This window comes from Magallana gigas, chromosome 4 (assembly GCF_963853765.1).
Source record: "Magallana gigas chromosome 4, xbMagGiga1.1, whole genome shotgun sequence".
In the NCBI taxonomy this organism is placed as follows: Eukaryota; Metazoa; Mollusca; class Bivalvia; order Ostreida; family Ostreidae; genus Magallana; species Magallana gigas.
The window spans coordinates 22,278,736-22,299,089 of record NC_088856.1 but is presented as its reverse complement, the minus strand read 5'-3'; the positions used below and the strand labels follow the sequence as shown (position 1 = coordinate 22,299,089).

Genomic DNA, 20,354 nt, shown 5'->3' with positions numbered 1-20,354 from the left:
AGATTAAAGTGTTAATTTGACACTTTAAAGTGTGAATTTTACACTTTAAAGTGTAAATTTTACAGATTTAAGTGTGAATTTTACAGATTAAAGTGTAAAATTTACAGATTAAAGTGTAAATTTTACACTTTAAAGTGTGAATTTTACAGATTAAGTGTAAATTTTACAGATTAAAGTGTAAAATTTTTACTTTAAAGTGTAGAAAATAAAAACATGTGAAGTGTATATGTGGCACTAATACGCTTCCGTACTATATATAGTGCGGCGTGATTTAGTCTTACTCTGTTTAAAGAAAACCCCCGACAAACATCCTTGTACGATGGCTACCCTTTTTCCCGACATACTTAAATAACAACCCCTGTGTGGTGGAGAAATGGGTAACGGTGGGTCTGTGGTGTACATGTATCCGTCTAAAATTCGATTCACTCACGACAGCATTGATTCTTATTTCAGTGATGGACATTCTATCCCTGAGACATTTCGTCAAATTCTGTGGAAAAAAATAACTGCTGACAATTTGCCATTGATTGAAGTTATGAACTATGAAGGGCAGTGGTTTGCTGTACGAGGAAATAGGAAGCTGTTTCTGTTTAAAGAGTTAGAAAAAAGAGGTGAATTGTCAAAGGTTAAAGTGCAAAAAATTGTTTTTGATCAATATCTTTTTCGAACACAGTACACATCTTCGAATAAAGGAAAAACTACTTTGATCCGAGATTTTCGTCATTATGCAATGAAGCAAGAACTAGATTTGATATGGTCTGAATACCAGTGTGATAAGAGTAAGTTTTTATTATTTTACAACATGAATATTCATAAACAGATACAAACATTATACGGCGGCTTAGAAGGGCTAATAAAACAATGGTAAATAATTCGTTCGAAAAAAATAGATATTTGTTTGGACGAATTAGATATTGAATTTGCTTGAACGACTTTGTTATTTGTTCGGATGAATTATTTATTTTATGGAAGCAATTAGGTATCTGACTGGACGAATTTGTTATCAATACTAAATATGACTCCACCTTTCTCTCTGTCTCTCTCTCTCTCTCTCTCTGTCTCCCTCTCTCTCTCTCTCTCTCTCTCTCTCTCTCTCTCTCTCTCTCTTTCTCTCTCTCTGTGTTATATAAATTAACATATTCGTCCGAAAAAAAAGAATTATTCTTCCGAATAAATATCCTTTTTGTACGAACAGATATATAATTATGAAAAAAAAATAATCAATCGTTTATATTTTTCAAACGTATATAGCTGTGAATAAAATCTTTTAAGGTACAATACTACATGAAGACTTATACTTTACGAGATACTATGTCACAATATAGCAATTTAAATGTTTTGTTAAAATGTATCAATTGTTTTTGTTCAATATTTACATCTTCCAAGCATGATTCCCTCTATTAATTTATTATTAATACGAAAACTTGTAGTTAATTCATAGCTCTATAGAAACAGCCAGACGGAACTCTACACGCCTTGTTTATCGATTGGTCGAAATCTACAACGGCTGAAACTGACAAGAAATTGACAGGACTAAAATTGACTCGTGCTGTTTATCGATTGGTCTAAAACCAACAGCGATCTAAGAAAAATCACGGACTGTGTGAAATAATCATGATGATGCCAGACTCAAAGTCTCACAAGAGACGATTTGGCTGTTTCTTTTAGCTAACGCACTTATGTACATTAACAGTAATGTAGTGAATTTTAATACATGTTCATAAACAATTTCTAAATTACATCAGAGAAAGATGTTAATATAATAATAAAATGCTTTCTTTGATGATTCATGCGATTTATTATCATGAAGGTAGTGCGGGTTATTTATTTTTTCTGCAAAGTCGCTAACTTCATATCCCGAAAGAATCCCCAAAGAAAGCAATAGTTATTATTATTGGCAAATGATAATACCCTTTATGTGACGTGTGAATTTATTTCATGTATGTCTTTTAATCTACATGTAAATCTTTATATGTTTATTGTTTCTGTTTGTTCATCTGAAATGTTTAACGACAAGTGTTATGTAATAACAGGTGCTGCGTCTTGGTCTTTTTTGGTAAATTTAACTGTCCTGCATTATGTAAAACTTTTAACCAATCAGAAAAGCCCCGAAGATCTCGTATTTGTTTGTCTCTGGGTCAATGTTCTATTTTTAAATCGATTCTGAGAATTCGATAGGATTCGACCGATCAGCATGGCTTCTCAGATCACGTGACTTCATTGTTTGTTTGTAAATTAGAGGAGAAGCCACGCTCAAATAGACTAAGAATTATTTGCGGCAAAAAGTTTTGCCAATTTGATTTTTTTTACTTCTTATGTATCATGTTATCTATCAAGCAGATTTCCGCTGATTTGAGAAAAGACATTGAGGGGTGCGTGTAGTGATGAACCACTTCAAAAAGATATAAATTATGTCTTACAGTGATGACATATAAAGCGATCATTAAAAAAAATGAATTAAAATGTCCGAATTTTATAAATGTTGCTAATAAATGCAAGTACATACGTTTAACATACATACGTTTAACTGTTAAAGGAGTATGATTTGTATTTTTTGATTTTTTTTAAGATGAATCAACCATCGATACCATGTACCTTGTGGCTGTATATGTGCTGGCTTTAGTAGTTTGGGTAGGCCTACTTCATAAATTCAAGCCTCCATTCTGAATGAAAATGCAAGGTAAATGACCATACAAGTATATTAAAGAATCCGTGATATATGTACTAGAACATGTGTGCCTGCAGTATCAAATGTCTTCTTGATATATTTTGAAATAAAAATTGTCAACAAAGTTTTGTATGGCGCTGACTTGTTTTGAGTGTAATAAATCACTTAAGTAAGCTTTTTTGTTTACAGTTTTAGAGGGAAACAGTCCAACGTCATAGAGGATAATTATTTTGTTATGCTTTGCACTGTGTAATGAGTTCAGATTGTTACAATTGGTAAACAAGTGTAACCGAAGACTACCATTTGTTTAAAGTTGACAGAATCTCCTTCATGGTTCTACCTTTAAAAAGTGCTACAAATGGTAGCAATTGTTGACCACTGACTACCACTGTCCACTGATGGCAACTCAATGCTACTGACAGTAGATCTCAATGCACCAACGGAACAACTCTGAATGCACCTATAATTTCATGGGAAATTATTCCGGGGAATCAGACATGAATATGCGTCCATCAAAAATTCTATTTACCCTCGATGGCATTCATCTTTTATGATGGACGTTCTATCCCATATAGTTTTCGTTAAATTGTATTGGAAAATCTTGTAATCGAGGATTTGCCTCTAATGGAGTTGATGTAGAATGGAGAGAAATAGAAGTCTCACGGGATAAAGCTCTGATATACAATCTACTGAATGTTAACTGAAAAGTCAGTAAAGATGACTGAATGGTATAGCTACCCTTCATTCACCTTACAGTATCCTCTAAGTCACATTTTAGTAGATTGTATGTCAGAGCTGCCACATTTCAGTTGACTGAATGACATTGTGTCATCCTGCAGCTGTTTATGTTTCAAGAATTTGAAAAAGAGGCTACTTGCAGAAAGTCAAAGTACAATTAAAAACGTTTGACTCTACGAACAATGGGAATCCTAAGCTATAGCCGCTTAGATCGCGCCATTAGCGAGGAATTAGTTTAATATGGTCAAAGTATATGAATAAAGAGTTTTCTATCATGTTGGAAATGTTGAACTTGTTCCTTTCTTTTCTTGGGGTATTCTTTGAAAAGTAAAGACTTATATTAACAGTTTATGTATAAATGTAGCATCATTTAAATAATCATGTACTAAAAATTATGATTTGTTTGAACATCAAATATCTTACAGATTATAAATACCTTATGTTATTCATTTAATCATGATATACCATATAAAACATCTGAATATAAACAAAAATGAAAAAAAAAACCCATTATTTACCATCATAATTATCCGATGTTTTAAATAGTATGATCAAAATATTATTTGCAGTTATATATTAACCTCAGATAGTAACTTGGGGTTTCTGTGTGCGATTTTTGTTTGTGTATTTAAAATTAATAACATCTTAACTCCAATAATTATACTTTTGATCAATTAACATCCTTTATTTATAATCTTTATCATTTTGCATTCGTTGCTGCACGATGAAAAAAAAAAATCCGATTTCCTGTATTGTATATTAGAAATATTTTAATAAAAGTCTAAAACACACTTTCTGAAGACCTTTTGATTTGTTTTGTACTGGCATACGTCTGTAGAATGCTATGTAAAGCTGATCAAAACAAGAACATAGAGGTGAATTAACAGTATTTCATCTATAATAAAAATCATAACTTGAAACACATGACAATGTGTTTAAGTTTTGTATGAATTATATTAACCTAACATGGACCATATGAAACATATAAAGGTGGTTTGGGATTTTAAGAGTTAACACTTTGTGAAATTGTTTAAATGAAGTAGCCTGCCTTGATTCAATTCTACGAGAAGTCCACTTTGATACAGCATCTGGTATAAATGACTTTTTTGTAAACTTGGAAGTCTGCATTTTGGTAGTTATCTCTATTGAGAAGATTATACATGTAGGTGGACATGTAAATATTACTAGATTTCGCCTCTTTAAGATACTCTGAAACTTCGTTATTATGAACCTTGTACATGATAAATAGTTTAGCAGCTGATCGACTAGATAACAGTAGTTCGAATCCAGTTTCTAAAAATAGAGTATCTATGAAATTTAGAATAGGATAGCCTAGTTCCCGAGCCAGCCTATAGTATAGGAAAGCAAGTAATGATCTGGGCTGCTCATTATTGGACTTTTTCAGCATGATTTTGAAAATTAGTTGTTCGTTTTGCATAAACTTCTTTTTTACCCTCCTCCACCCCCCCCCCCCCATACATCTTCTAAGAGTTGTCTTATGCAAGTAAATATAAAGAAGTATACATTTTTTAAAGATTTTTTTTCCTTAAAAAAAGATTTTTAGCAGTCCTATTTTTTTAGAGCCGTACTTGTTAATTTGTTTGAATACTGGGACCAGCCTTAAAATCACATGGAACAACCAATCCCAAATGCCTGTGCACCGGCACGAACTCTGACAATGTAGAAAAAAATAATTTTGGGGAACCGATGTGCTTATTCATTGAGAAAAAGACAGTCTTAGTTTTACAGGGATTAAACTGTTGCAGCCATTCCCCCTCCCTTTGTCTTAGACGTAACACAATAAGGTCATGGTTCAAAATAAATTCAATTTCGTTCAAAATTTTTAATGCATTTTATCATAAGCAAGTAATCTACAGAAAGACGTAATATTTTCAGCAACATCATTTACATAGATTTAAAAAAAAATAGAGGTCCAAGAACAGAGCAGGAACAGTAACCCTGCATTTAAACATGCAATCGAAGACAATCGGTCTTGATACATAACTTTCTTCGTACGGCAAGGAAGATAATTTTAAACCATTGCAAAAAAATATTTCCTCCGATTCCATAAGTCTGAATTTGAATGAAAAGACCTGTGTGCCAAACTCTATCAAAGGCTTTTGATTGATGGCAAAGGACCATACAACAATATTTACCATAGTCAATGTTCGTACAATTTTGTGAAAGGCCTCTTATAATTGGAAGACTGTAGAATGGCCAATGCAGGTAAAAATAAAAATCAAAGATTCATGGTATGTATATGCGTAAAATAAAAATGTATCAATTAGAACTAAACTACAACATTATTCATTAGTACAAATTTTAAATCAATAATTTTCAAAAATTTAATGTAACCGATGTTTCTATAAGTAACAATAAAAGCTGGCCTATACATGTACACATCAACTTGGAATGCATGATATATTAAAAAATAAGGGGGTTTAGAAAATCTACCTTATCCATGTTCCATGGAAGAGCCAGTTTGTAAACATTTTTTTTCTTTAATACCTGTAACGGTTCCTTTATTGAGTGTTACAACACTGAAATTTACAGTAAATGAAGGTACACAATTTTTTTTTTTTAAAAACCCACTATATCTCTTAAAGGTTTTATGTTTAAAAAATGTATGTTATTTAAAATGCACACTACATGTAACACAATTAACAAATATAACAGCTTGATTGATTTTTATGAGCTGAGGAAAATGTCGAATAGAAATAGGAGAAACTTTGTTCCAGAGGAAGATTTTACTTGGGGTAAATCTTACCCTTCAATGCCGATAATATATGGATGATATTGATATTTGAATTCAAAGCATTCATTTTGTTAGTTTAGCTCGTTGTGCAACCATGTGATAAAAAAGACAGAGGAATTGTTTCAAGAGTACATTCGTACATGTAAAATGATATAAAATGCATCAAATAAAGATTAGAAGAATTCCGCAATTGCCATTAATTTATTACCCGTTAAAGTAACACGTATAAGGGTGATAGAAAAGAATAATAACATTTATTCATGGCAAGTATTTAAGCAAAACGATTTCCAATCATTATTTCATTTTTTAATGCTTTGCATGGTGCATTGTACATACATGTACATAAGGAATAAGGAATCATTTTTTGAGTATTATGAGGTGATAATTTTAGTCGGGGCGTGATCAAATCCAATAATTATATAAATAATTATAAAGCCCGAAGGTCTTTATGATAGATTTGATCACGCCCCGACCGAAATTATCATCTCATAATATTCAAAGAATGATTATTTATATAATGTTAAGCCATCGTATGATTAAATATTTAAATATAAATAAGCCAACCCCGCTGGCGCCTCAATTTGGCGTCATTTGTAATAGGGGTTATATTGTACAAAATCGATACGTAGTGTTATCACAGGCAAAGACACTGGGAAATGTAAATATACATGTTTAATGATCAAAGCGTCTTTTGACGAAATCGCATTTGAATAATAGTATTTTTTGGGGGGGGGGGGGGCGGATATATCTCTCTAAATACATGAAGAATGAAGGCAATAGTGATCTACAATGTACATGTATTAAATTGTTGTAAAATGGCATGTACATGCGCGGATCCAGAAATTTTTTCCAGGGGGGTCCGAAGGATAATTGTGTTTGCCAGGGGGGGGGGGGGGTCCGAGGCATATTTTCGCGATAATTTTACTATGTAAATTTAATAAATTTTCATTTTCCAGGGGGGGTCGGGACCCCCCCTCTAGATCCGCGCATGATGTATATCTTTTACCATTCAAGCGGGGAAAATAGGGCAACATGATAAAGATATTTTCTTCGTTTTCAAAAAATGCCATACGTTCTAAAACGAAAACGAAAGTTAATTTGTTTTTCTCCGAATAAAAAAAATCTAAACGCGCGCGCACCAGCTGTTCACAAACATAAACATGGGTAACGGTGAGTCTGTGGTGTACAAGTATCCGTCCGAAATCCGATTCACCCACGACAGCATCCAATCCAATTTCCGCGATGGACACTCCATCCCAGAAACATTTCGTCAAATTCTGATGAAGAAGATTGCTGTGGAAAGTTTGCCTTTAATGGAAGTCATGAAACACGAGGGCGAATGGTTCGTTGTACGGGGAAATAGGAGACTGTTCCTGTTTCAAGAGTTAGAGAGAAGAGGTTATTTGAAACAAGTGAGCGTGCAAACAAGAAATTTTAATTCTGACCTGTTTTACAAGCAATACACCTCTCAAAATAGGGGGAAAAGTGTCAGAATCAGGGGGTACGGTCAGGATTCAGTGAGAACAGAATTGGACAAAATATGGGCGGAGTATCAGAGTTGTAAGTTTTTCTTTATGACGTATTCATCAAAACAATGTGCGCAGATGATTTGCATATGTATAGATATTAGCTGTAAATTAATAAATAAATATTAGCTACAAATATTAAGCGATTTCGAGTTAAATACATGTAGCTATTAAATAACATGCGCGGATCTAGAGGAGAAAATCTATTACATGTAATTTTTACAAACCAAAAACCAACCGACGCGAAGCGGAGGTTGACAATGGTTTTCGAGGGGTGTCAATTTCAACTTCTACCCTCCTAAACGGGCACTATTTATCTTATTGTACTGAATGTCTTAATTATATGAATGACGGGAATTCTTTGGCGAATCGTACGCGCATAGTTTATGCGCATGTAGCAATTCGTTGTGTTACCCGTTGCTAATTGTGTGGCTAACGCTGAGGATAATAGAACAGATTATCAACTGCGTCTAAACCAATCAGATTTCAATATTTTTAGTATGAAAGTATAATGATATATTATATTATAGATAATTAAATAATTTACTGTTAATTAGACTGTAAAAGAGTGATCTTTTTCCAGGTGTTTTATTCCACTTTAATTAATAAGACAACAAGACTCTGCCGTAATTCCAGTATACCTTGTGATCTCTCTGTCTTGTTTTTCCAATGATCATCCTAGTTGTACCCGTAACATTTCTTCAATTTATCACCCATTGTTGATCTTCCTAAGTTAACTTAATTTTCTTTCTTTGTTTCAGCTTATTGTACAATTTTGTGAGAAGAGGAGGAGGAGCAGGAAGAGGAGGAGGCAGAAGCATTGTCTCAAAGTACTCAATAAAGCTGGTGATAACAAGATATTCTACAGATGTCGTCTTGTTGTTTGATGTTAATTGTAGCACAGTGCTTATAATAGCCTAGTGAATGTAGTTCATAGCTGAATGCCAAAAGTTAAAACTATTAGAACTCTAATTTACTACAACTAGTAACTTGACGAATAATTAATAGCTTGATACATGAATGATATGATTTCAGTTGTCAATGAATAGAAATTATATTAAAATCAAGTTTTGCTGAAATTAATCTATCACAATCTAATTTTTGGAAAATAGTTCCCAACTTATTTTTATTACCATAAAATAAATTCCTTTATCGGCTAATGCGTAGTTATGCATTGCCGCTTATATCTGCAAGGACTTCAAAGAGTTGTCATTCTTTAGATACTGCTTACAAGTACAAAACTGATAATTTTTAGTTACTAATGGTCTAGCCTTAAAGGGGCATGGTCACGATTTTGTTCAAAAATAGTTTTCCGATCTAAATGTTTACAATGCTTCAGTAAGACATCTTTAATAGCAGGCACATAGCATCGGGGGGACCCCCCCCCCCCCCACTTTTTTTGCGCAGCAAAGATTCTTCTTAAATTTACATACAAAAAATTAAATTAACATGGAGTTGGCCCCCCACTTTTATGGGACCATGTAAAATATTGAATTGAAAATAATTAAGGAGATAATCAGTGAAATTGAATGAAGTAAAAGGTATACTACCCCCACCCCCACCCCCTTCCATAAAAAAAAAACAAAAAAAAAACCAACGATGCTACGTGCATGAATAGGCAACCAAAATTTGAGTGTCATTTGATGAGTTATAAGCGAGTTACAGAGCTTACAATTCTTTGCTATGTAAACAAAGCTTTTGTTTACATTTTGAACGTTGAAGTCAAAACTCCAGTTTAGACCTCAAATGAATGTAGTAAACGTCAGGATCTGATTTATTAATCATTGTTTGTTGTCCTAGCGAGATAATTCACGACTGATCGAGAAGTCAAACCATTGTGAAGAGGCGACAAATTGGCAGCAGACAAGATGTCTTCCAGACTGTTGTTTAATACATATTTAACACTTTTATACATATCTTAAAATCAACAGACTGCTAATTACTAAAACGTGGGGTTTCAATGCAAAAGAACACAGTTGGATGCCCCAAGAGTCGCAATGGGGTCTGCCAGTGTAATATAGTGAATAAAACGTATATGTTTAGTGTTATTATGGGAGACATCAGCAATACAGATTAAAACGAATAAAAAGATGGAAACATCAGCTTGGAAAAGAACTTAAGTCTTTAGCCGGTAAATTGAACTAATGTAAACAAAAACAGGGCACGAGCCTTGTTTACATAACAAAAATTGTGAGCCCTTATCAGCTTGTGGTTTGATCAAAAGTCGTGAAAGGAGAAAAAACTACAAGACAAAATCGTTTATTAAATCAGTTTTATTTCTAATAAAAGAAAAAAAAATAGCAGCCATCTAAACTATATTTCATTTTCAATGCCTGCTCATACACGTACATGTAAATTGCCCGTAGATTAATGTGTAGTTCAGCTGAGAAATAAAACAAAAATTCATAACTCCGTAATGAAGGAGCAGATTTAGTTCCAGTAACTGCCAAGTATGGACAAATCGGGGTACAAGGGCATCTTTATGACATACATATATACGAATACAATATATTATTTATGTATATGCCATAGAGCAGGCACGTAGCATCTGGGGAGGGGGGGCGGGTTTTTTTTATGAATCCCCCCCTCCCCCACTTCCAAAAACGATGCTACGTGCCTGTAGAGAGCAGAGCGGATAAGATGCCCCAGGATATTTTTTTTTTAAATTTCTAACAGAAAAATATTGGATATTTACTGTTTACATATGTACATGTATTTTGTCCAAATAAATTTGCCAAGGCCGATTTTATCTCAAAAGCTCTTAACCATCTCGATTTAGGCCCCACCCATGGATTGTTTTCTCTCGTTAATTTACGTTTTGATTTTTATTTTTGCATCGTTGATGCATCTAATTGCCCTACCAAAACACGATTGGAGCACCTAACACAATTCCTAGTTCGTGTTATGTCAAATAGTGATTCCCTTCCTCATCCCATTACAGTGTATATACAGCCTCCGGTTTGTTTTTCTTTCGGATTTTCTCATTTTCAGAGAATATTCAAGAATAAAAATATTCTTGAAAAACATAACATATAATGTTATGTTTGTGCCTACTTTATTTTTACGCAAGCTTAAGTTGATGTAATTATTATAGATCACGTATTGAGAAAGTCGTGAAGGTCAATTTTCAACAATCCCTATATATATATTAGGATAATTTTTATATCATTTCTAAAAGACATAGCCACAATATGGCAAGAAAAGATCAATATATTGTGAGATCTACAATGCAGATATGTGTCTCGCTCGTAACTCTAAATAAAATTGACCGACTCCTGTTTGTAGAGATCAAGTGTTTCTACAATTTACAATGTATATGTACACGTTTGTATTTGTACCATATTTATCATCTTTTATGTTAAATCTTCTGTATTTATATGAGTATCAGCGACAAAAATTGCCCAGGTGATCTTAATAAGTCCTGTCTACGGGACCTCATGAGTTCTATAAAAAAAAAAAATGTACATAGGAAGTGATACTACATGTAAAGAAAAGTCGCTTCATACTTGTATATTTTGACGACTAGTATATGTAAACGTCAACCAAGAAATTTATTCCTTTACAATATTAAATTTCTTTACAAATAAACACAAAAAACTATTTTTTTTACTGACAAGTATACAGGTATTTATAACCTTATATGTATATGTACAACAGTTTGATTTGAACATAGTTTTTTTTTACAAAAATACTATTGGGATTGGGCAAACGTTTCGGGAAGATAAACTCTATCTCGTTTTAAATATTTCCTCGTTTACATTTTATCTTGTTCCTGGTGATCCAAGTATGGTATAATTTTGTGATATGTTAGACCGGTACCTAAAAGTCGGAAAATCTGTTTATTACTATTTTGATTATTATTTATGTATGCGTAACGGATGCAATTTTATATATGCTCGTTTTAATTGCATTTCCATTCCAGATGTTGGTAATATACATAGTCGCGATTGGTTTTGTTCATATTAAAAGAGGCGTAAATTCCAATTAAAACTTTTGTTCGTCAATTGGTGTCCTATATAAATAGATCTATACTTCATGGTATTATGTACTGACATGCATGAAGAGGTGTGGAGTTCATAAATTTCTTCCGCAAACGCTAAATACGGTGCAATATCCGTTAGGTTACAAGTGTTTTCTTGTTTTGGGTGGTCTATTTATTAACTTTGTAAAAATAAAAGGCAGTAGGTTTTGAAAAAAACCCACTAACATTATCATGATAATACAATTTTACTTGGTGTCAAATTTTAGTAGGTTGCATGTCACTGTTAAAATGTACCACAACAGATCAATTAATTTACATTTAAACAAATAAACAAAACGCGTAAACTTTTTTTACCTATAGACTGCCGATTTATAATGCCATTGTATGAGTTAAACAGAAAACAAAACAAATTACGAATCTTGCTCTTCTTTAGCAAGGTTATTATTTGACATCTACCATATGACAGTTGAAGACAAGTTTCAATTTTATGTGGTCCTTTTGTGTGGCATTTGGTTTAAGACTATCTGTATCTTTCGTTAATTAAAACTATTCGATCTATTTTTTTTTTTATGTTTTAATACTTATTATAGCCCGATTCACCTCTAAATTCACGTTAACTAGGAACATGTTTTAAGTTAATGAATTTTTTTTACTTCACAATCATTGCGTGTGAATTTAAATAATTCTTAGGATTTTTTTTACACTGGAAGATAAATCTGTCATATATCATGCATAAAACGCCCAGACTTTTGTTGTTAATGCTCCATAATAATACTTTGAAGCAGGTATTAACATCTGACATTTGTTTATTCACAAATGCATTTAATTTTATTACATGTTCAAATAACCATCAAGTAAGAATAAATTATAGAATGACCGAATAAGATTAGTTATGTAGTCTGCCACTCAACGGCAAGTAGTATACTTTTGGTATAATAAAGTACTAGATAGATAACGGCATGTCTTATGATATGTCATCATGCATTTTTGAACTTACATGGTCAATGGTACATGCGCAACGTCGCAGTAATTTCTTATATTTACATTTTCAACTGTCTTTGTCTGTGGTAACATTGCGAATCAATTTTGAAGCCTAAAACCCAATAATTTCATAAAAGATGAGCGACACAAAATGGGCGTGTCTAATACATGTAGCATAACCGTAAAACGGCATTTGTTGCACAGCATAGTAATGCATGAAAAATTAGTGGTTTTAATTTATGTTGTTTTAAAGTGTACAATTGGTTAAAATATAAATATAAGTAATAAGGAATCATTCTTTTAATATTATGAGGCGATAATTTCGGTCGGAGCGTGGAAAATCTATCACAAAGCCATTCAGGCTTTATTGGATTTGACTATGGCCCGACCACAATTATCATCTCATAATACTCGATCAAAGAATGAATCCTTATTCCTTAAATATTTATACATTGGAATTGTGATGTAAAACTGTTTCGACAATTTTATAGTAATGATCCGGTTAATTTCATGTAATGATCGTGGACAGACGACCTTTTACACAATTGATCAACTGACAAGTACTAGTCTCCTCGATATGCAGCAACATATTTATTTGAAAGCCATATAAAGAATTTTATTCAAGTTGTACATATTAAATTCCATACTCGTAGAATATGATTCAACTATAAAACTATGCCATTAAAGCATTCATTTGATAAATGCAATCCTCTCATTTATTACAAAAAATGTTTCTCTTTAGCAAGAGATAAGTTTGGTTTATTCGTTAAAAAATCTATACACAAAAATTTCACGAAACCAAAAGAAATTTAAATCATATGATACAATAAAATATGGAAAAAGACAATGTGCATTAAAATAAAAATGCAATGAATGTACCCATATTTCCATTTTCAAAACAAATACATGTAACTATGGTAAACAAAAAACAAATACATAATGCACGTTAATCTTGATACCTGGTAATACGTTTACAACCGTTTCTTCATACTTTAAAAACATTATAATTATGCTAAGTAATGTTGTCATTAACTTTGATTTAAAGATGTCCACATGTATATGTTATGAGAAATTTATTAAAAATTCAATTATTTTACTACACGTATGATCTTGTGTTTTTCATGCAATGCCATTACATGTAACTATTATAATAATAATGCCAGATTAGTCTTCTTTTCTTTTATTTAGATTTACATGGTTGATTCTTCAAGTAAAGCCACTGGACTTATACCTTCGCTCCCTTGTAAGACATGATAAACATTAGAGGTAGTTGCTTCCTCACCAGTTAAGGTTTCTCTACTCAACGCTGGATTGTTATCCGACTTTATGCTTTGTGATTCTTTTGATTTTTTGGAACTCGACAGGCTAATAGGCTGTTCATATAAAACACACTGCCCGCCATGTTTCACCGGATTCGTTTCACTTGGTGAATAATTTGCCACATCATAGTCGCTTTTCAACGTTTCTTTCGTGAGAATGTTCTCGTTTTCAGTGTTTGTTGAAGCCGTATTGTAGTCTTTCGACAACGTATGGTACACCTGCGGTCGTTCCTCACATGATTTGGAGCCTCTTGATGAATCAACGACTTTCTTTGATGATAGTTTTGATGATATGCTTTCGTTTTCGTATGTACTGGTGCTGCTTTTGGGGCTTGGGCTGTATCGCTGCTCTGGGGAGTCATCGTGAAGGAAAACATTACTCACACCCTTTATTTGATCGTTCTTGGATGGACCCTTTAATATTACATGTATGTAGAAAAAAAAGAAAATTAATATGTTTTGAATATTATTTCTTTAAGACTACCAGATATGAGTCATGTATTATGGTTTTCTATGATAAAGTACAACTTTATATTATGGTACCGACTAGCCATATTGACGCATACTGAGTGCATTGTTACTTCCTTTAAATAATAAATTTCATTCGTTTAGACAATATAGAAACAAAAATTAATTTCAGCAAAAAGTAAAGGAATGGAAATTTGTTCACGTTTAAGAAAACTCCAAATTTCAAGCATTTTATGAATAATATACATGTATTTACAGAAAATATGATTCTATGACAAACCGGGATGTCGGCGATGTCATGGTACACAGTCTCTCCTCCCTTTGAATGAATGGAAAATTTCCGGTTTGTCTGAGTCATGCGATGTATATTTGAATCGGAAATAAGATCATCATTCATGATTCTGTAAAACAAGGACGTATAAGATGAATTTAAAAAAAATCAAATTTTTAAACAGAGAGAGAGAGAGAGAGAGAGAGAGAGAGAGAGAGAGAGGGGGGGGGTTTGAAGGAGATTATATTACGATCATAAATTATTCTTATTTAAAAAAAAAATTCCTTGATGTACGATAATGGTGTTTATTGACATACCTCCTTTTTCGATGTCTGTTGATACAAATAAAAACTATTGCTGTAGACAGGATTCCGACGATAAGCCCTCCAAAACCTACTCCCAGTATCAAATATTTTTTCATGGGTGTTTCTTCCTCGGGTTTTCTCGTGCTGTCTATAACATATTACCAGCGTAAAGAAAACAAAAAACAACTGAAACTTCACCCTTTTTGGCAAGTTCAAGAACGCCAATCGGTTTGATACTAGCTAACCTTCCAGAGTTTTTATTAATCAGGAAAAAAAATTCCAGGTGTCTTGTATGTTGTCATAGCAGTAAATTCACGTATATTAAAAAAAAATCAACATCTAATGTTACATGCATCTATCAGTACTTTCAATGCCATTATGATTGTCATTTTGATAAAGTGAAGTTAAGTGACAATTCGAACTCCGCATAAAAATTAGAAAACAAAATCGTTTAACTGTTGTTTTTAACTTGAGATTTATAATATAGGTCAAGTTAAAGTATTGACCTTTGATGTGATAGTACCTTTATGAAATGGTATGGTAGTTTGTCCATATCCATTTGTTGAGCACACCTCTGGTGTACATTCCTTCATACTGCAATGAGCCCTGGGAAACTCATATTCTCGTCCTTGTTTACCCCTCATTTGCTTTGGAAATCTTGACATCGTTATAGCTCCCAGTTCTATAATATAAAGAAAAAATGGAAATTTATTGACACCTTTTAAATAAATGATATTGTTTTGTATATTACTGATGTTATTGACATATTGTCTTACCTGTTGCTTTAGGTTCTTCGTCCCCGCTCGTATTGGTTACCATACACTCTGTAAAATTGTTTTAAGTCGTTCAGTTTTCATCAAACTATAAATTTTAAAGTCATTACTATCACACAATTATTACTTTCAATATTGTACCTTGAAAAAATATGTTTGCTTTATATTCATCTAGATGTTGGCAATAATATTCCAAGTGTACTATGGTTTTTTCACACTGTTCTCTACTCATAGACACGGTTAATTTGGTTCTACATAGAGGCCTCCGATGGTCGTTGTGGATTATGTATTTTCGTATCTCTGTTAATGTAGTGTTCTCCGAATTGCAGGACGAACTCGTGTTGTCGATAACCCGTGATATCGCTATGAAGTAGATGTAAGTCAATATCATATAATATCATATAATAGATAGCAAAGTATTTATTTAAAAAATAAATTCACTTTCTTTTACCTTATAGAAATAAGTAGAAATAGAGTTTGTTGGATGTATCGCTCAAAAGTTGAATCTTGGTTTTCAGCAATTCAGATGTACATAGTATCAACAAAATTTCATATTTCAAATAAAGGCATCCTTTTCACGAAGAAAGCAAGAATGCTAATGCTTTTTGCGAAACTATTGTATTGATAACGTTTACCGCTCTTGTTCACCACTACGATAAATTGTACATATATTAAAAGTAATAAAATATTTAGATAACCTTTAGCTTTTCCATGGATCGGCATTTAGAAAATATGATTTAGCTTTGAAATAAAGAGTAGAAGAATATTTTGAAATAATTACCAAAATGCATCCTGCTCACAGATGTGTTATCTATATCAAAACAGGTATCCTCCAAATCATCTGGACTTTTTGGGTCAGTATATATGAATGATATAAAACTGAAAAACAAAACAGAAATGAAAGTACAATTTTTTTAATGATAGAATATGAATTTCCATTTGACTCTAAAAGTATGATTTCATTACCTGAGAGTCTTAACCGCATATGTATTTTCTGGTTTATACAGGAACATAACTAAAAGGCAATACAAACCTAAAACAAGAACATAAACAAATAAAACGGGTAAGGGAATCGGAAGAAGACGCCAAAATATGAGAAAAAATAAACATCCGCGTTTACTATATTGAAAATAAAAGGTGAAGAGTTTAAAACACAAAGATCCCTAAGTTGACAATTATAGAAAAAACTTACACATACTCCAGAGGTTAGCTGTCTGTGAAAAAAACATTTTACTTCGAACAATGAATGGTTTGTCTTCGTTAAGATTGCTCCACTCAACACACATCTGGGTGAATTCCTCATTTTTATAAATAAGGGTAAGTACTCTGGTTCATTGTAAGTGAATGATGCATTTCCTGACAAAAATATAGTTCATGCCATATAGAATGACAAATTTATTCCCAATAATTGTCAAACTATTTCCTGGAAGAAATGTTTAGTGTTCCAATAAAATTTAATCATTGAAACATTTTATTTTCATTTGTTAATGTAACACAAAGTAAAGTATTGTACGTGACCAAAAATAATGTAAAAACTGTATTTTTTTTTTGTTTATTCCAGATACCATAAACACTCTTTTAGCATATATATATATATATATATATATATATATATATATATATATATATATATATATATATATATATCGACATAGTTAATTTAACACAAATGATCACTTACGTGTAAAATGCGTTTAGCATTTTCTTTTACTCAACAATATTTGGTTGCTTTCACAAAAATCTCCATTTTTATTAGTACAAAGATTCAGTTTTATGGCAGAAAACTGATATCGAATAAATTAAATGGGTAAAAACAGGAATCTTTATATCTAATAACCAAAAACAAATGCTTATACAACAGTTCTTTTCAATTTTTTAAGTCATCCCCTTATCACAAACTTTTCAAACTTTTCAAAAACAATTGGCATAGTGTTACACTATTGACTCTGTTGAACAAACCGACGGGGTAAAGACCGTTCGACACACAACATAGTTATCTGCGTATCTTATAACGCATGCTGAAGAGATATATCATCCATACCAGGATAATCCTGATGATTGTGTGTCTGTCTCCCTGTATGTCCCTCTGTCTGTCTATCTGTTAAAAAAAATGAATGTCGCATTTTTCTCAGCAACTACTCATCGCAGGCTCTTTAGTTTATGTCTTCAGAATATAAGATTTGCATGGATAAACTCGGAAACGAAATTACAAATGCTTGAAAATGTTCATTGAAAATTTGTCATATATTCTGACCATCAAAAGTAATAAGGGGATAACTCTTAGTCAGTGCATTTAATACGAAAAATCCCGAGAGTTCCGAATGATAAATTGGTGTTAATTCAAAGCGAGTAAAAAAAGTTTGTGAATTTTTTTTAAATTCTCCATTAATATGAACTAAAGTTTTAGATGAAAGCTATTTACTATTTACAGCCTCAAAATGGTTTGTTATGAATAATTTGACTGTTATTGTCAATTCAGCTTCATTAATTTTCTCTAAAATCGTTTGAAAACGATTCTGCAATGTTTGCCACATGTACATTACGGGTATATGGGAGGAATTTTAACTGTGGTGAAGGCCTGTCCCGAGACAAAGTTAGATTATTCTAACTAAGCAGAGTGTAGTGTAATTGATAGCATTATAATTGAAGGCTGAAAGTTAAGTTATGTAAATGTCAACCATCACGGTGTGTCGATGTATCTATTTCGAAAATGTCCGATATCATATCAACCCGTGCATGCACAGGTGAAATGTCTAGTATATTATAAAAACTAATGAATAAAGACCCGGTCCATCTGACATATATGTCACTTTATAAACATGAATATACAAATTAGCTAAGTTTACGTTTTGCTATTTTTTATAGGATTGGTTGTCTGCACAAAAAGCTGAATGTACAAATTTTGCAGTTTGTCAAGAAAAGTTAGATAAGAAAAAACTAGTGCAGTCTGAGCTGACATCTCAAACTTTGTAATCGATTATTAAAGCCAATACTTGCAAAGAATTCGGTTTAAAGTTTTAAATAAGATGTACAGAGTAATAGAAAATGAATTTTGTCTTCTATTGTTTATACAGGACATATACTACATAACATATTGTTTACCCCCCCCCCCCCTAAATCGCTTTGTTTCTATTAAGAAAGATAGAACACCACACCTAAATTGAGCAATTATAGAAGATTGATTTCAGCTAAGTTCAAGTAACATACCTCCCCATCTGAAAAACAAGAGGCTCATGGGCCACATCGCTCACCTGAGGAACAATAGGTATGATAAAATCAGCTTAATGGAGCCATAATACAAACTATCTGGACAATGTACAATAATACATGTAGATCATGTATAAATAAAATCCATTTTCCCCTGGATATTCTTATGTTTATAATCACGAGGGTAGGTTAAGGCAACTCATAGTTTAATGACCGTAAAAATTATGATCAATTTAAATAATGTTTATTTTTATGAAAACAGCGCTGGATATTAATACCAAGTGAAAGAGTTCACCAAGATATTATTTTTCTACTTCGGAATCGACTCAATCTTTGAAGCTGCCGTGCCATGGTATCACGTGACAGTTAAAAATAGATCACTTTTTTACCTTAACAAAAACTCAAAAAGTGTAACACTACCCAGAAGTTCATTTGTATGTTTTCTACAATAATTCGATTGGAAATTAGTTCATGTTTATTAGTATTACTGTTAGAATCTTATTGTTAATCGCATAAAATAAATATTGTAAACATTTATCGGAAACCCTCTCAACTTCTAAAATTTCATTGAAAATACTACGTATTTTTCGTTTAAAACAACAAAGCACAGGATTCTAGCAGCACTTTTCATGTAGTTTAGGTCATATACCGTTGATATTTACCAAAATCATCTTTCCTAATATCCAGGGTAGTGTTACACTTTTGCCATTTTTTGTACACACTGACAGAGGAAAGGCTGGTCAAGCCATATAAATGTCGATCCGCTTACCTTATAACACTCGCTGATTAAACAAAATATCCATGCCTGTATTATCCTGATTATATTCGAACTGACACTCATCTAAATCTTAGGTATCTGTATTAAATAAGTCTTTTTTCGGCATTGTTTACACTGCATTCCGATAATTTGTCTCCCGACATGATCTTCTCTTTTAAACATGCTTGTGACGTCATCAATGATAATTATACGTAATAGAGAGAAATCGAAGATATATTCAGTTAGAAGAGTTTCTAGTGATAGTTTATGTCTGTAATTGTTATAATATAAACCAGAGATAAAGTTAAAATCGACATGTTTCTGAGTAAACTATGACATCATGCTGCTTATTGTGACGTCATATCGATCAGAGGAATTTGATCGCTGTGAGTTGTCTTATCATACCCGCGCATTAGTCCCTTTTCTAACAGGATGATTTTATAGTCATATCATATGTTGAGTATTGCAGTTCTCAAAAAGATCCTTAACAATAGTTTATATATGGGATATAAACGTACATCAAACTCTGAACCTTCTCGTGAGGCCAAAGAATTGTCCTGGGGCCAAAGTCTTAATAACTATAAAGAATCATCTGGCTGATTAG

The 20,354-nt window shown here is 32.4% G+C and overlaps 1 protein-coding gene and 2 long non-coding RNA genes across 4 annotated transcripts; 2 read left to right on the top strand and 1 right to left on the bottom strand.

Annotated features, from left to right (window-relative positions):
• Positions 1 to 477: 477 nt before the first annotated feature.
• LOC105324526 (uncharacterized) lies at positions 478 to 3,764 on the top strand. The gene is made up of 3 exons (XR_010712974.1): positions 478 to 611; positions 2,570 to 2,680; positions 2,858 to 3,764. It is a non-coding gene; the product is annotated as an uncharacterized lncRNA (long non-coding RNA).
• Positions 3,765 to 7,241: 3,477 nt separating this feature from the next.
• LOC105323382 (uncharacterized) lies at positions 7,242 to 8,547 on the top strand. Its single transcript, XR_010712972.1, has 2 exons — positions 7,242 to 7,721; positions 8,449 to 8,547. It is a non-coding gene; the product is annotated as an uncharacterized lncRNA (long non-coding RNA).
• A 4,674-nt stretch (positions 8,548 to 13,221) lies between these two features.
• On the bottom strand, positions 13,222 to 17,198 carry LOC105345069 (uncharacterized). 2 transcript variants are annotated; one of them, XM_066081637.1, is made up of 9 exons: positions 16,985 to 17,198; positions 16,753 to 16,819; positions 16,568 to 16,665; positions 15,928 to 16,149; positions 15,790 to 15,837; positions 15,537 to 15,695; positions 15,026 to 15,161; positions 14,718 to 14,838; positions 13,222 to 14,383 (listed from the first exon to the last, which is right to left on the bottom strand). In XM_066081637.1, the coding sequence occupies exons 1-9, from the start codon at positions 17,070 to 17,072 to the stop codon at positions 13,841 to 13,843; spliced, it is 1,482 nt and encodes a 493-aa protein (XP_065937709.1). In that variant the 5' UTR covers positions 17,073 to 17,198; the 3' UTR covers positions 13,222 to 13,840. The 2 variants fall into 2 exon arrangements, with proteins under 2 accessions (XP_065937709.1, XP_011451346.3); XM_011453044.4 differs by having other exon boundaries at positions 16,979 to 17,193.
• Between the last annotated feature and the right edge of the window lie 3,156 nt (positions 17,199 to 20,354).

What these genes read in the sequence shown, in the direction of transcription:
- LOC105345069 (XM_011453044.4), bottom strand. Translation starts at nt 17,072, where the DNA reads ATGTGTGTTGAGTGGAGCAATCTTAACGAAGACAAACCATTCATTGTT. An exon ending in AGCTAACCTCTGGAGTATGT is followed by an intron (nt 16,820 to 16,978) that starts GTAAGTTTTTTC and finishes TTCTTGTTTTAG; the next exon opens with GTTTGTATTGCCTTTTAGTT. An exon ending in CGAAGAACCTAAAGCAACAG is followed by an intron (nt 15,696 to 15,789) that starts GTAAGACAATAT and finishes TTTATATTATAG; the next exon opens with AACTGGGAGCTATAACGATG.